At 43.5% G+C, this 15097-nt stretch overlaps 1 protein-coding gene across 2 annotated transcripts in view; it reads left to right on the plus strand.

The window, feature by feature from the left end:
• Positions 1 to 3638: 3638 nt before the first annotated feature.
• Positions 3639 to 15097, plus strand: part of THSD1 (thrombospondin type 1 domain containing 1) — a 38547-nt gene continuing 27088 nt past the window's right edge. Inside the window, exons 1-4 of one of the 2 annotated variants that reach the window (XM_050948202.1) lie at positions 3639 to 3746; positions 7389 to 7704; positions 13796 to 13934; positions 14534 to 14681. In XM_050948202.1, the coding sequence (XP_050804159.1) occupies positions 14634 to 14681 (48 nt within the window). In that variant the 5' untranslated portion in view covers positions 3639 to 3746; positions 7389 to 7704; positions 13796 to 13934; positions 14534 to 14633. The remainder of the gene's footprint in view (positions 3747 to 7388; positions 7705 to 13795; positions 13935 to 14533; positions 14682 to 15097) is intronic. The other variant, XM_050948191.1, reaches the window with a different exon arrangement.

The following is a 15097-nucleotide window of genomic DNA, read 5'->3' on the forward strand; positions in this document are numbered from 1 at the left end:
CCACACTTTCACAGGCCTTGGGTGGCAGGCCAATCCTTGCCCACAGACAACCTGCCAACCTGAAACATATTCTCACCAGTAACTGCACACCACACCATAATAACTCTAGCTCAGGAACCAATCCATGCAACAAACCTCGATGCCAACTCTGCCCACATATCTACACCAGCGACACCATCACAGGACCTAACCAGATCGGCCACACCATCACTGGTTCATTCACCTGCACATCCACCAATGTAATATACGCCATCGTATGCCAGCAATGCCCCTCTGCTATGTACATCGGCCAGACTGGACAGTCTCTACGGAAAAGGATAAATGGACACAAATCAGACATTAGGAATGGCAATATACAGAAACCTGTAGGAGAGCACTTCAACCTTCCTGGCCACACTATAGCAGACCTTAAGGTGGCCATCCTGCAGCAAAAAAACTTCAGGACCAGACTTCAAAGAGAAACTGCTGAGCTTCAGTTCATCTGCAAATTTGACACCATCAGCTCAGGATTGAACAAAGACTGTGAATGGCTTGCCAATTACAGAACCAGTTTCTCCTCTCTTGGTTTTCACACCTCAACTGCTGGAACAGGGCCTCATCCTCCCTGATTGAACTGACCTCGTTATCTCTAGCTTGCTTGCTAGCACACATATATATACCTGCCCCTGGATATTTCCATTACATGCATCTGAGGAAGTGGGTATTCACCCACGAAAGCTCATGCTCCAAAACGTCTGTTAGTCTATAAGGTGCCACAGGATTCTTTGCTGCTTTTACAGATCCAGACTAACACGGCTACCCTCTGATACTTTTTTACAACATAATCCCTCTAGTCTCAACTGCTCAGTTATTATTAACATTATTTTACAACTTTTTTACTGAAAGGGAAAAGGGGTAACTGAGTGTGGCTTATCACCCATTTCACACAAAGTGCTCTGATATTACGTTACATCTGTTCTCGGCAGCACAGTAGCCAGTATCTTAAGAGACCTCTGTGGAATGAGCTGGTGGTCTTAGTCCATTTCCCAGTGCACATGACCACATCAGCCACCCCCAATGCTGGCATGAACTTGGATTTTTGTTACCAGGGTGATCAGAAAGGCCAAGGACTGAGCTGGCAAGAAAGACTTGAGTTATCTTTTAACCCTTCCTAGATTAGGGTTGAGGCATCTCACCCGAGTGTTGTCCCTGGAGAAGTGTGAGACCGCTTGAATGGCTACTGCTTGTGCTTTGCCATTTAGTGTTGTTAGAACTCCACAACATCAAGTGAGATTTGAGAACTAGACCCCAAAACAAACAAACAAAAACTTTTACAGGTACTAAAACGTGGGTGGTCATCATGGCTGCATACAGAAACCACATGTCCATCAGTTTCCAGGGGGAAAGAAATGACCAATGTTAGTAGCATGTATCTATGCTTGGGTTATCTAAGTCAGGATGATGAACATGGGTTTGAAAGGTCTTTATTACTGCAACACTTTACTCTCTGCTTTCCAAAAAATTGTCCAAATTACTATGCAAGTGTTTATCTAGCTTTCTGAATGTTTCTGACAGGATTCCAGATGGCAGTCTGCCTTTGAAGCTTAAAACACCCTGGACCAAGACTAGCATGTGGAAAAGATTTTAACTTATGTTGAACAAAATAGAGAGGCTTTCACAATGAGTGAACCTGGGAAAGGGGGGAACCCAAAGGAATTGCTGGATAGTTAGGTGAAAGTTAGCAATTGCATGATTTCAATATTTGGGTGAGGCAAGAAATACTCAATGTTTTTGGATGCTTTATCTTCCCAAACCCAAAACTTTTTTTTGCATATTTTCAGACAAAAATACAAAATAAATTATGTTCATGTTCTTATAATATGCCCATTACCATAGTATCTGAGTGCCTGAAAGCAGAAATATTCTTTATATATAACAGATATTGATAGATTTAAGCAGATTGAGAGAGAGATGTAACCCAAGCAATAAGGACACCAGTTTTAGCAGTGACCTGAGGTACATGAGGTCAGTTCATTGCACAAACAGAAGGAAGAATTTGCAATGGCTTTCCGTAACAAGGTAGTTTTACTAAGTATCTATTTCTTAAATGCCCTTCATAATAGTATCTAAGTGCTCTCTATAAATCTTGAGGCTGAGGAATATTCATAAATGCAGTAGCTTCAGCTTCATACCTACACTGCAAATATTAGAGGCTGCTGCTCTGGCTTAACTGAAGCATTTTATTGCTATGTCTTCAATTTTACACCTCAATGCTAAGAAGGTTTTTGAAGATTTTTCCACTCTTAGACAACAATTAAAACATCTGCATTATTCAAGCATAGGGCTTGCACTTAAGTAAATAAATCAATATTTATAAGCACCTAATAGAAGAGGACTGATTTTTCAGAGGTGCTGACACTCATGGCTTTCAGTGCTTTTAATGGGAGCTGTGGTATGGTGCCTCTGAAAATCAGGCCACTGATGTAGGCAGCAAAATGTTTTCAGTGCTTAACTTTTGGCAAGCAGGTTTGAAAATTTTGGCCATCATGCTTTGAAGAGTCAGTTTAAATGGTCATTGTGTCCTGGTTCTAACGTGTATTGTATCCGGCTTATTCTCCACACCCCCAGACCCAGCATAAGGTACAAAACCCAGAGGAGTTCAGGAGAAGACAGGGCCAGGCCATTTGGCTGAGGGCTGGTAGAGTGTGTGTAATAGTGGCACTTGGCATTGAGATCCCAGCCCCCCCACGAGCCTGTCCTTTTCTGTGTGTTTGCTTTTCCCCTAGGAGAGGAGCATTTACTTTGAAGTAGATGCTGGAGACACACCTTTAGTTCTTGGACCACCTGGATCATGTGGACTAAAAATAACTCTAAAACAGTTTAGCCAGGCTGACCTCATTTGGAACAGGGGTTACTCTCAAGGTGGGAGGCTTGGACTGAGGAAGACTCAGTACTGAGTTTGTACTGAGAACGTTGGTTGCAAATGTGAATGTCTGAAACACAGGGAGAACGGCCACACTAGGTCAGACCAAAGGTCCATCTTACCCACTATCCTGTCCACCGACAGTGACCAATGCCAGGTGCCCCAGTGGGAATGAACAGACCAGGTAATCATCAAGTGATCCATTTGCTGGCCACTGCTAGCTTCTGGCAGACAGAGGTTGGGGACTCCATCCTGGCTAATAGCCATTGCTGGACCTATCCTCCATGAATTTATCTAGTTCCTTTCTGAACCCTCTTATAGTCAATAAGGAGAGCGAGAGTTAAACGATTTTGCCTCTGCCTGAATTCATCCCCTGCCCCCAAGCCCCGCCTGGCCCAGCTGTGCTGGAATGGGCAGCGTCGGGCTCATAAGCTGCCCGGCCGCTTGGGGGCCGGGTGTGGGATCCAGCTTGTCCCAAGGGGGTCGGTGCACGGGCCAGCAAACTCTTCGGGGCTCGCTCTGTTCGCCGTCCCCGCCCGCTCTGCTGGGGGAACGCTGCAGAGCTGGGAACCTCCCTCCCCCGCTCGGCCAGATCCTGCGCAGGGCGCCCCTCTTGGGCTTCCCGTCTCCAGCCAGCTGCTTCGCCCGGCCAGGGGAGCGCTGCGCCGCGCCGCGCCCCGGGGGCGTTGACAGGGCGATGCCAGTCAGCCACGGGGAGGCGCGTCCTGAGCTCGGGCCTCGCTCCCCTCCGCCGGGGCGCGTCCCACAGGGCGGCTGCTGCTGAGCCAGGCTCCGCGGGAGAGACGCGCAGATGTCTGGCCGCCAGAGGTGTCCCTCCCTTCAGGTAAGGGGCTCCCCTTCTCGCCCCGGACTTGGGCTCTTGTCGGGCGCCCGGCGGGGTTTGCAGACCATTGCTCTGACCCGGGCAGTGGGTGGGCGGGGTGCGTCTGCTCCCCTTCGCTTGGATCCTGCGCCGGCTCAGCTTGAACCCCCGCCTGCCCTTCGGCTGTGGTGTGCTGTGGCAGCAGCCCCCCCGCTCCGGCAGATCCTCCTAAAGATCCGTGTCCTGCCGGCCAGCAGCCCCCAGGCTTCTGACAGAGTTGTGGGCTGGCTGGCTCAGTGCGTGCTCCTAACAGGGACTTGCCATTACTGAGCAGCAATTTCCCCAGGCAGAAGGGACCCGGTTCCTGCAAACAGCTACCTAAACGCTGGTTGGTTCCTCTTGGTTCTCTTCCCTGGCGCTCCAGGCTGCTTCTTTCAGACAGCGGGACAGATCCTGCCTTCAGCGGCACCGGTGCAACCTCATTCATTTCTATAGGATAGTAGCAGTGTATCTGTCAAGAGAATTGTCAATAATGCACACTTCTACAGATCTTTGCTTCTTCATAGTAATGAATTTTAATTCAACAAATACTTTTAGTCGTCTTTAAAAAAAATTCACATGAAAATATTTCCAATATCTTGATGCAAACAATCATATTGACTTTTTTTTTATTCCCTTGGCTAATGTTTGTGCTAGTTAAAAATATAACACACTGCATTTCTCTAACACCTTTTTTCCAACCTCAATTAGTCTTTCCACCACCCCCTACTTTTTTTGTAAAAAAAACAAAAACAAAACACTTCTTTTTCACTCATGTACAGCTGTGCCCTCATGTACAGAAGTTCCTTAAAGCAATGGGACCTGCAGCTATTTGTGGTTAAAATATTTTAATGTTACGGGATTGAAAAGATAATCTGGAAATTTAGTGTTAGCCCAGCTAGTCCAAATCTCAATACATACAATATTTGTACCAGTCTTTATCCTTCATCCTTTACCCACTTGTATGTTCTTTGAAAATGTGTTATGAGAAGTGTTCTGATATTTAGTCACTGAGAAGCTTCGATAACCCTGCTAATTGAAAATTTATAACCAGCCTACATGGAAATGCACCAAAGGCAAAACAAAATTTCATCTATAGTTGGACTCTTGTTTTTACTGAGCATCACCTCTCATTTAAACCACTGGATTGAGACTCAGGAGATCTGTGTTCAAGTTCTGTCAGAGGCTTCTTATGAAACCCTGGACAAATCACTTAGGTCTAGATCCTCAGAAATACTTAGGCTCCTAACTTCCATTGGAATCAATAGAAATTAGGAGCCTAAACACCTTTGAGGATTTGGTCTGAATCTCTGTACTTTAATTCTCCATCCGTGAAACTGACATACTTCCCATGGTGTTGTGAATATCTTCATTGATGTCTGTGAGATGACCAGATACTTCATTGAAGGGAACCATAGAAGTACCTAGATTGATAAATATGTAGATGTTAACACACAGCACTAGTTAACATGTCCTCACATGATATTATAGACATATTGCCTGTCTACATTTACTGACAATTCTGGATCTTTCTGTTTCCCTCCATCTCCAAAGTCTCAGACTGCCTGCTTACAGGGTCACTCTGAAGGTCAGTAAGCCCCAAATTTGATCTCATTGTTTTTTCTTATCCATTTGCAAAGTCCACATATTAGGGTGACCAGATGTCTCGATTTTATAGGGACAGTCCCAATATTTGGGGCTTTGTCTTATATAGGCACCTATTACACATCACCCCCGTCCCGATTTTTCACATTTACTGTCTGGTCACCCTACCCCATATTGTTATGTTTATAGAATACATGGTGGTGTATAGTGGCAGAAAGGCTCTGTTGGCATGGATTTGGGCCAAGTTAAGGGGGTTGTCCAGAAAGAGTACTCATCGGAACTCTATATCCACCATGTGTTGTTTGTTTTTAAAAGGGAGTTTAGAATCTTGTTTAGTTCAACATTAATTTTATCGGTACTACATTTTTCTTATTATTTTGACTAAAATTTGTCAGTGTTTCCTTATTCTCCCCCATCTGTTTGTTATACCAATCTGAGGTCTCTAGTCTTATATTTCAAGCTTTTAGATACCATCTTTTTTGTTACATGGCCAGAACAGTGAGGCCCCAATCCATGACTGGAATCCCTAGGTGCTACTGTAATACAAATAATAAAAATAATTAATATAAATTCCAATATCCTTTGTTACAATGTACAGCCTTGGAATTAAAAAAAGGGGAGAAAAGAATAATAAATTTTAGAAACCTCAAAAACTATTGAAAAAACTGTCCTGTACAGTTCAATATAACTAAAAATTCATATAAAAATAAAATCACTAGAAAGCTTAGAAATCATGGATCCATAGATTCTAAGTGATCATTGTGATCATCTAGTCTGACCTTCTGTGTAACACAAGACATAGAACTTCCCCAAGATCATTCCTACAGCATATCTTTTAGAAAAACATTCTATCTTGATTTAAATCATTTTTTCCATTTCTCTCTATGTGTTTCTAATGCTTGTGGTTTGTGATTGTTCATACTCTGGACCAGATTCTCAGTTGGTATAAATCAGTGTAGCTCAATTGATTTCAGAAAAGTATCACTAATGAGTGGAGTCTAGGAAGAATTAAATAGCGCAGAAAAAATTTTAAAAGGGAAAGAAAAGAAACTCATAAGGGTAAAAGATTGGATGTTTGAATTCCATCTCTGATGCCACCAAAGGCAATACAGTATATTTAATTCTTGACAATTATTTATTATTGCTTGGAAGTTCTTCCAAATCCCTTGATATATAGTAAACTCATCATTCATTCCTCACAGCAGTCCTTCAAAGGAAATCTCATCCATATATATGATCTCTAAACTAGTTGTAGACGTCCTGAGGCTGAAGGTTGCTGAGCACCCTAGCCATACTGATGTCAATAAGAACTCAGCACTTGGTGAGATTAGGCCCCAAATGGTGGAAGCAGATTTTACCATCTTTGTAGTAATATCTTTCTTACACATGGCATTTCTAGTGCCATCAGTGTCCTTCAACTGAAGATAAGACTTCTAATTTGAATAAAACCACATACAATAACAATGCAAAATTGACTTGCTCATATGTCCAACACTGATCAGCTTTTGATAAAATATGATGCCACCTAGACTACTCTTTATAATAATGAGTTGGGGGATTATATCAGATCTGAAATTCATAGCAGGTGTTAACCATTAGGAAATCAGCTAATCCTAAAGGCAGTTAAAGAGATAGTGGTTATAAATTATTAATCATCTTTCCTGAAGTACAGATAATACAGATAAGTAGAACTAAGAGACTTTAAAAAATATTATTTTCTTTTCACTATTTATACTGTTTGCATTCTTTTCATGTTGGGCAATATAAAGGAACTTGCCAGCCAGTTTCATACTTGTGCTGATATAGAGTTTCTGGTTGATTTCACTCTCAAGTTCTCAAGCAGTAGTAAGATGCTTCAATGTTTAGGTTGCAAAGACTGCTGAAGTATATTTGTTAATGAACAAACATTAAGGATACTGTTTTTCACCGGATTTAAAAAAAATCCTGGCAACATTTCTGTGGGTCTTAGATTTTGTAAAACTTTATTTTCACTGACCATTTTTATTTTTTTCCTGACAGCGTCCCTGTACAAACTGGCCAGTTTCCTGATGAGTTGCTAGGGGGCACTATTATGTGGATGAAAGAGCTGCGGAGGAGGAGAGGCCTAATAATGAGTCTTGAGAGGAGCCAGTCCAGACTTGACTCTATTCACTTGCCTGTCTCCGGAACCCCACACATCCTCCAACCCTGTCTGCCCAACGTGCCACTCCTCCACCCGCTTCTTGGTCCCACCCTGCTCCTGAGGCTAAGAAGTTGCTGAGGACAGGGAGGCACTGGCATAGTGTCAGCATCGCATCTGAGCAGAGAAGCAGGAGGGAAGTGGCTGATAGCTCAGGTGAGATGAGTGGATCTCTTTGTCTATTGTAGAGGAGGGGTGGGTTTTCAAGGCTTCTCAGGGTGCATAGAGGGGAGCAAGAGAAGATTGGGGATCTGAGAGGGAGGAGGAGGGTAAGCACTTGCTCTTGTGAGAAGTGTGGGAGCCACCAAAACTGCTGTTTCCCCCCCCACCACTGTGGTAGGTCAGAATTGTGAGAGTGAAAAGATGTAGCTTTAAGTCAAGTTCATTTTATAACCTTATTGAACTAAATCCTCAAGTAGTGTTCATTAAGTATCTGGTTAATTATTGAAGGCCCTTTATTAAAGGAAGAGCAGTATATAATCTGTAGTATATAATATGAAGCCTTACGTTCGTTTACAAAGAGGGAATATTTGCTGCATAATATAATGATTCACCTACAGAAGCTTGTAATGAACAGGTATTTGTGCCATCACACTGGCTCTTGGATCTTTGGCAGTTGCTGTAAAAACAGATCCAGAAATTAAAGGAATCCACTGAGTGGTAAAGAGTTTTCTGTTTTGTATAAAATCAGTAGAGTCAGCAGCATTACTGTGAAGCAAGAGTCCTGCAATTTTAAGTGTGTGGGAAAACTCATTTGAATAGGTGAAAACAGTCTATGTACATTTAGCAGGCTGTGTCCCATAAATCCACTTGACTTAAATATACAAGTCTGTCAATATTTGCACCAGGCTGAGAGGGGAGAAAAAGATGAAGCTAGCAATAAGGGGAGAGGATTGAGGAATGTGTATGGAGCCAGAGAGGGAGCAGGAAGAAATGCGAGCAGAGATGTAAATGGGTGAGACGACAAGCTCTTCACTACACTGAGGGCTTGTCTACATCAGAAAGTTGCAGCGCTGGTGAGGGAGTTACAGCGCTGCAACTTAGGAGGTGTACACATCTGCAGGGCACCACCAGCGCTGCAACTCCCTGTTTGCAGCGCTGGCCGTACTCCCGTTTTGTCTCGGGTGTAGAGGATCCAGCGCTGGTGATCCAGCGCTGGTAATCAAGTATAGTCACTTACCAGCGCTTTTCTTGACCTCCGTGGAATAAGCAGGTATCCCAGCATACCTGAGGAAGCCTCTGGTAATCAAGCTGGTCTCCTTCCCCGGCTTGCTCTTGCGTTCCCCGAACCCCGAGCAAGCAGGTCTCCTTCCCTGAGGTTTGCTGGGTGGTTCCGGGAACGCGAGAGCAAACCGGGAAAGGAGACCAGCTTCGCCGCGGTTTGCTCTCGCGTTCTGCGAACCCCGAGCAAGCAGGTCTCCTTCCCTGAGGTTTGCTGGGTGGTTCCGGGAAGGCGAGAGCAAACCGGGAAAGGAGACCAGCTTCGCCGCGGTTTGCTCTCGCGTTCCGCGAACCACCCTGCAAACCGCAGGGAAGGAGACCTGCTTGTTCGGGGAACGCGAGAGCAAACCGCGGCGAAGCTGGTCTCCTTCCCCGGTTTGCTCTCGCGTTCGCCGAACCCCCGAGCAAGCAGGTCTCCTTCCCTGCGGTTTGCAGGGTGGTTCGCGGAACGCGAGAGAAAACCGCGGCGAAGCTGGTCTCCTTCCCCGGTTTGCTCTCGCGTTCCCCGAACAAGCAGGTCTCCTTCCCTGCGGTTTGCAGGGTGGTTCGCGGAACGCGAGAGCAAACCGCGGCGAAGCTGGTCTCCTTCCCCGGTTTGCTCTCGCGTTCGCCGAACCCCCGAGCAAGCAGGTCTCCTTCCCTGCGGTTTGCAGGGTGGTTCGCGGAACGCGAGAGCAAACCGCGGTGAAGCTGGTCTCCTTCCCCGGTTTGCTCTCGCCTTCCCCAAAACCCCTTGAAGCCGCCCAACAGCGCTGCAGTGTGGCCACATCTAACACCACTTGCAGCGCTGGTTGCTGTAAGTGTGGCCACTCTGCAGCGCTGGCCCTATACAGCTGTACTAATACAGCTGTAACAACCAGCGCTGCAAAATTTTAGATGTAGACATGGCCTGAGAGTTTTCAGCAGTTGTTTCACAGTTGGTCACCAACTGCTGATGCTCCAGCAGTGCTAGCGAAGGTGAGAGCACTCATATAGATCGCATGCAAACATTTTTATCACTGTATTGAAGCCTTCTCTGAGCAGATTTAGACAAATCAGTGGCAAGCACACTGGCACTTGATCTATACTAGTGTTTCCACCAGCTGAGCAGCATTGGTACTAGGCCAATGGTGGGAGAATTTCTAAAATTCTCCATGTAGGTCAGGATTTCTCAAACAGGGGTCGCCACTTGCGTAGGGAAAACCCCTGGCGGGCCGGGCTGGTGTGTTTACCTGCCCCGTCTGCAGGTCCGGCCGATCGCGGCTCCCACTGGCCGTGGATCGCTGCTCGGGGCCAATGGGAGCTGCTGGAAGCAGCGTGGGCCGAGGGACTTACTGGCTGCCGCGTCCAGCAGCCCCCATTGGCCCGGATCACTGCTCCGGGCCAAAGGAGCCGCGATCGGCCGGACCTGCGGATGGGGCAGGTAAACACACCAGCCCGGCCCGCCTGGGGCTTTCCCTACACAAGCGGTGACCCCTGTTTGAGAAACCTTGTTGTAGGTACAGCTTAAAACAGTGGCTCTGAACCTTTCCAGATTATTGTACCACTTTCAGGAGTTTGATTTATCTTCCATACCCCCAAGTTTCACCTCACTGAAAAACTACTTGCTTACAAAAATCAGACATAAAAATACAAGTGTAACAGCACATTATTACTGAAAAAATGCTTACTTTCTCATTTTTACCATATAATTATAAAATAAATCCACTGGAATATAAATATTGTATTTACATTTCAATGTATAGTATGTAGAGAAATATAAACAAGTCATTGTCTATATGATATTTTAGTTTGCACTGACCTCGCTAGTACTTTTTATGTAGCCTGTTGTAAAGCTAGGGAAATATGTAGATGAGTTGATGTACCCCCTGGAAAACTTCTGCATACCCCCAGGGGTACACATACTCCTATTGAGAATCACTGTCCCAAAAGACTGGAAAGGATTTAAGGAGATGATTTTATCGGGGGGATTTTGAATAATGAAAAGGGGAAAGGCATGAAGAGGGAAGGCCAGAGAAGAGAAAGTTGCAATTATTATTTATTATTTGCATTACAGTAGCACCTAAAGTCCCCAACTAACTTTGGGACACTCATTGTGCTAGGTGCTGTGCATATGCTTAGTAAGAGAGAATCGTTTCCCTGATAGGTTTATAAACTAAATAAACAAGAGAGGCAAAGGGTAGGATGGGAAACAGAGGCACAGAGAGATAGTAATAATACCTACCTCTTATCTAATGATATTCATTATTGGATCTCAAAACGCTTTGCACAGGAGCTCAATATCCACGTTTTACAGATGGGAAAACTGAGGCACTCATCATCACCACACCTATGCCCAAGACAAACGCGCGCGCACACACACACACACACTGGAGTCACTCACAGCCACTCCTCACCTCCGATACACACCCTTACCCCCCCTCCCTCTCCCCAATACACTGGAGTCACTCTCAGCCAATTGTCCTGTTCTGTTCATTCCCTCTGAAGCATCTGGCATTGGCCACTGTCAGAAGACAGGATACTGGGCTATATGGACCTTTGGTCTAACCCAGTATGGCCGTTCTTATGTTCTTATGATAGGAATGAAGGAATTACCATACAGGACCTATAGTCCACCTAATCTGGTATCTTGTCTCTGATGAGGACCAATACTATATGTTGCAAAGGGAAGTGCAAGAATACCCATAATAGGCAGTGATGGAATAATCTGCCCATAGGAGAAGTTATTTTCTAACCTCTGTCAGTTAGCAGTGGATTTATGCCTTGAGGCATAAGGCTTAATTATCACTGTATAATCTGCCTGCTCTCTAATATAACTGTGGATGTTCTCATTACCTATATCAATGTCTGATCCTTTTTAGAATCTTGTTAAGGTCTTGGACTCGGTGATGATCACATTCTTCAGACGTGTGGGGTTTTATTATCAGTTTACCCTTTATTTATTGCTTTGCCAAGCTGTGCATGCTACTATTAATCAGTCTCTCTGCTGGGTAAGAGAATGTGGAGGAAAGATGAACATGAGGAACACAAGAGACGAAACCAAGAAAATAACAAACTTTTATGTGATATTCCTCCTATGTTCTAGATCAATGACTTTAACAATCTTGTCGATATTAAATTAACTCACTGTTTTTATGATTACTGACAAATTGAATGGTCTGCATTGTGACTGAGACACTTAAAACTGTCACCTTTGTGCTCTTTCCCCATCTATTGGTTGTATCTACCTGTTTTCTCTCATCTTAAAATTATATTATAAACTCTATTGAGCCAGAAATCATTCTTCATTGTGTTTGTATAGTATCTAGCATAGTGGGGAAGACACTATTATAATGCAAATAATAACAATTGCCTTGCTTTGATAATAGTGCCTTTTGGGAAGATCTTATCTTATGGATTGAGTGTAATGCCCTTTCCAAACAAATTGTTGCTGCTGCTATCATAGTCGTCCTCTACTTATTTTTACTACAAGCTTCATGGAGATTTACTTGATGCACTTTAAAACAAAATTGTGATTACTCTAAGCTATATAAGTGGAACGAAAATAAAAAATGTGCATTGTAGGACAAATTTTCAAAAATGGCATCTGTAATTTATGGCACAATCAATTGCAGGTGAAACTGACAAAATTTAGACTTAAAATATCTGATATCACCAATAAAATAGATGAGGAAAATGCCAAACCTTAGCACCTTCCTCCTGTGATCAATATCAAGGATCTGCAAACAAATTGTAGCTCTAACAGTGATTATTAAATATATTGATAAACCTGAACCAAAAGGGCAGTTTCAGAATCAACGACAGATTTGTATTGATTCATTTTTGTGCTAATGAAGATTTTCTTAAACACAAACAAAACAGTTAACAGAAAGTGAAGTTATTGATGGTTTTATATATGCAAGCACTGGAATAAATTGCCTAGGGAGGTTGTGGAATCTCCATTACTGGAGATTTTTAAGAGCAGGTTAGACAAACACCTGTCAGGGATGGTCTAGATCAGGGATCGGCAACCTTTGGCACGTGGCCCATCAGGGAAATCTGCTGGCAGTCCGGGATGATTTGTTTACCTGCAGCGTCCGTAGGTTCGGCTGACCGCAGCTCCCACTGGCCGCGGTTCGCCGTTCCAAGCCAATGGGGGCTGCGGGAAGTGGCATGGGCCAAGGGATGTGCTGGCTACCACGTGCCAAAGGTTTCCAATCCCTGATCTGGATAATACTTACTCCTGCCATGACTGCAGGGAACTGGAGTAGATGACCTCTTGAGGTCCCTTCCAGTCCTATGATTCAATGAACACTAGCAATAGTCCTTCAATACCTGTGTTTGCAGAGATCAGAATCTATGTTGTATTCTCAATTTTAACCAATTTGTACTTTATGTGAATTATGTTGCTTTAGCACAGCAGTTCTGAAACTGTGGGTTGGGACCCCAAAGTGAGTTGTGATCCTATTTTAATGGGGTTGCCAGGGCTGATGATAGACTTGCTGCAGCCCAACGCCTGAGCCCCTGTTCCCGGGGCTGAAGAGCAAGGGCTTTGGCCCAGAGAGGCGGGACTTGGGCTTCAACTTTGGCTCCCACCTTCACCTGAGGCAGCAGGGCTCGGGTAGGCTCAGGCTTTGGTCTCCCCTCTTGGGGTCATGCAGTAGTTTTTTTGTCAGAAGGAGGGTCACGGTGCAATGAAGTTTGAGAACCCCTGCTTTAGCGCATTCAGATTCTTATGTAAAAGCTGACTATAGCAGTCATTGCAATGGGATTGCTATCCAGGTCTTAACAGGTTGGTTAAAAGGGTAAAGTGATAAGAAAATCTCATTGTTCTGATATAGGAACTGACATTTGGGAGGTGAACTTTGTTATATACTGAATTGTAGCCATGCATGTCTAGGTGCACTGGACATATATAGCTGATTGTAACGTGGATAGAAGAGGAGATATTGTTAAATAATAATGCATTAATTATTTGTCAAAAGTTTTTCAACTAATGTTCAGGGTTTTTTTCGTTTATGAAGCAAATTCAAAAAGAGTTCTAATTTTTTGAAGTTTTAATTTTCAGGTGTTCTTGAAAAAAGTGTGCATGCTTTGAGGGTGGAAAAGGACATGAGGAATAAAAGGACCTGGGAACCCAGTGATCAGAATGAAACAGACGTTGAAAGATTTTTCAAATCTATTGTTAGTTGTGCTCTGTGATTATGGTGAGTATTGTAACTCTAAAAGGAGTACTGTAGATATTTAACTAAAGTAATTAACAACACTACACATTAACATTTTTAAACAGATGAAGTGGTGCATTGGGAACATACACAGAATCCATCTCAGGAGTTCCCAGAAATATAGTCTTGGACTTGTGAGACATGTAAATGACTTAAATAAAGGCTGTATTTGTATCAGAACAGAAAGAGGACCTTCTCCAGCTGTGGACTTGTTCAGTATATTCTGTTTCTTATTCTGAACAGATTTCCGTGGGTGTCAGAATGCAATCCTGGCTGCCATCAGTAACTAACTGAGCAAAGTTATATGGCAAACCTTCTATATCACATAATAAGGAAGTGGGGGAATGTAGAGCAATGAAATTTTTTTTCCAATGCACCTAAGTGTTGTAGGAGCCTAAATACCAGTTTTCAAAAGTAACAGGCACCTAGATGATACAGAACATTCTCTTTTTAGAGAGACATGAGTTACTAAGTGTCTAACTCACTTTGAAAATGGGGTTTAAGCTCCTAAGTCTCTTAGATGTTTTGAAAATGTTATCCCTAACATTTAAATTAAGAGAAGCTGCTATTTTGACTCTCAGTAAATTTTCAAGCTCAAGCAAGAAAATTAAACCATGAATTGCCCAACCTTCGTGTACAGCCTTGAAAAGTTTGGAGTCCTGATTTAATCTGCTTCTGTGGATGTGGTGTGGTAACAAGCTTCACACTGGCCAAAAAGATGAAGACCAGGTATAAATGGTGCAACATTTACAGCTATTTGCTCTCAAAATATGTGCGAAAAAAACTGAATTACAGACCGTTATTAAATACTGCACCTGCCCCGTTACACAAACCCACATCTTTGCTCCCAGCACTATGACAAGAGATCAGTTCTACATTTAACAAGTCTTTCAACTGTACTAATTTGGGATGTAATCTAGCTCACAGTAGAAATGGAGACATTTGTTTTTTGTGATGGCATGTAGCTGTCAACTCCCTGTCATTTTAATCAGACAACTTTAACTAGAAAACTTAACAATTCAATATTAAATGAGAGACAGGGTGAAGATAAATGATTAATCCATATATGTCTGGGTGAAATGAAATATTACGTCTACAACTTTTTGAGGGGACAACCATTACCTAGTTAACTCACAAACATAAAA

The sequence above is a fragment of the Gopherus flavomarginatus genome, chromosome 1 (assembly GCF_025201925.1).
Source record: "Gopherus flavomarginatus isolate rGopFla2 chromosome 1, rGopFla2.mat.asm, whole genome shotgun sequence".
Taxonomy (NCBI): Eukaryota; Metazoa; Chordata; order Testudines; family Testudinidae; genus Gopherus; species Gopherus flavomarginatus.